This window comes from Sinocyclocheilus grahami, unplaced genomic scaffold (assembly GCF_001515645.1).
Source record: "Sinocyclocheilus grahami isolate Dianchi unplaced genomic scaffold, SAMN03320097.WGS_v1.1 scaffold120.1, whole genome shotgun sequence".
NCBI lineage: Eukaryota > Metazoa > Chordata > Actinopteri > Cypriniformes > Cyprinidae > Sinocyclocheilus > Sinocyclocheilus grahami.
Genome location: NW_015505299.1, coordinates 209,829 through 211,328, shown reverse-complemented (window position 1 = coordinate 211,328; position 1,500 = coordinate 209,829). Strand labels below are relative to the sequence as shown.

Here is a 1,500-nt window from a genome sequence, read left to right as displayed (position 1 = left end):
ATGTTGAAAACAGTTGTGCTGCACAATATTTTTGTGGAAACCGTGGTACATTTCTTTTCAGGATTCTTTAATGAATCGAAAGTTACAAAGAACGGTAAATCATTTTTTTCAATGTCTTTGCTGTCACTTTTGATTTAATTAAATGCGTCCTTGCTGAGTAGAAGTATGATTGCAGACTTTTGAATGGTGGTGTATATTAAAATACTTGTTTTGTGTGGAGAAATTGCAGGCCATATTCTTTATGTAAGATACACATGCAAAACAAGCTGATTTAGGGCTCTCGCTTTATCGTGACTGATCAGATGAACTGAATAATGACGCTGTTGTTCAGTGTGAGCTCACTGACTGTCACGGCTGTGCTCCCTCACAAACTCTCTCATTATAGTCAGTGAATCATACTGCTGCACAATAAACTGCGTCTACCCCCTGTGGATTATAATGACAGGGACAATCAGTTTGTGCTGAACAAAACGCTGGCGTTTCTTCAGCAGTCATTTTTCATGTGAAACATAAAACATGCATATTATTTGCCTTAGACTGCATAAACTTTCCTCATTGGGGCTGTTTCAGATGCCTTTGTAGACCAGTGTTATTGCAGTTATTAAAACTAAAATCATAAACTTTCATTTCTTGAAATAAAATAAACCAAATCAAATATAAAAGAAACATAACGTTTTTTTTAAGCTAGTTGCCAGTGCAGCTTTTCTAATTTTTATTTATCTTTTATTTGTTCCCAACCCAGGGGTCATGACCCCCGCTAAAGATTTATGAGGGGTCGCCAAGTTCCTTCTGGTTTGAGGGTTACAAATAGGGAGGAAACGGTTTGGCGATAAGCCAAGATGAAATTCCTGACTGTTAGTATTGCCGTTTAATATTTAAAAATATAATTAAAACCCCATTTGTTTATCTGGATTTGAAAAAAACGCACGTAAATACTGTTAATTTTTATTAATTTTTTTTACTTTATTTTAATATGTAATACATGTTAGTAGATAATATGCTTTGTTGTAGTCTAGGGATGTAACGGTTAACCGCGAGCCGGTCAAAAATCGATTCAAATATGTGACGATTCAAAAATGTTTCTCTCACACATTTCCACATGCACTCTTAAAAATAAAGGTGCTTTGAAAGGTTCTTCAAGCGATGCCATAGAAGAACCATTTTTGGTTCCACAAAGAAGCATTCAATCAAAGGTTCTTTAAAGAACCATCTCGGAACTTTTTATAATCTGAAGAACCTTCTTTCACCACAAAGAAGCTTTTGTGAAACAGAAAGGTTCTTCAGATGTTAGTTAAAGGTTCTTTATGGAACCATTTAGACAAAAAGGTTCTTCTATGGCATCGTGAAGCACCTTTATTTTTAAGAGTGTGGATGGACTGCAGAAATATTTTAGACAATTCTTTTGTCTCTCTCACTCATTTTCTCATTCTGCTCTTATCTGTTTTCCTCTCGAGGCCGTAGCCAAACTCCTGATGGACGACCGCTTCAAGGTGAAGATCG

At 35.9% G+C, this 1,500-nt stretch overlaps 1 protein-coding gene across 1 annotated transcript in view; it reads left to right on the top strand.

Moving 5' to 3' along the window:
* Positions 1 to 1,472: 1,472 nt before the first annotated feature.
* LOC107589774 (nucleolar protein 10-like) overlaps positions 1,473 to 1,500 on the top strand; it is a 13,553-nt gene continuing 13,525 nt past the window's right edge. The window contains exon 1 of the mRNA XM_016278304.1: positions 1,473 to 1,490. Within this exon, the coding sequence (XP_016133790.1) occupies positions 1,473 to 1,490 (18 nt within the window). The remainder of the gene's footprint in view (positions 1,491 to 1,500) is intronic.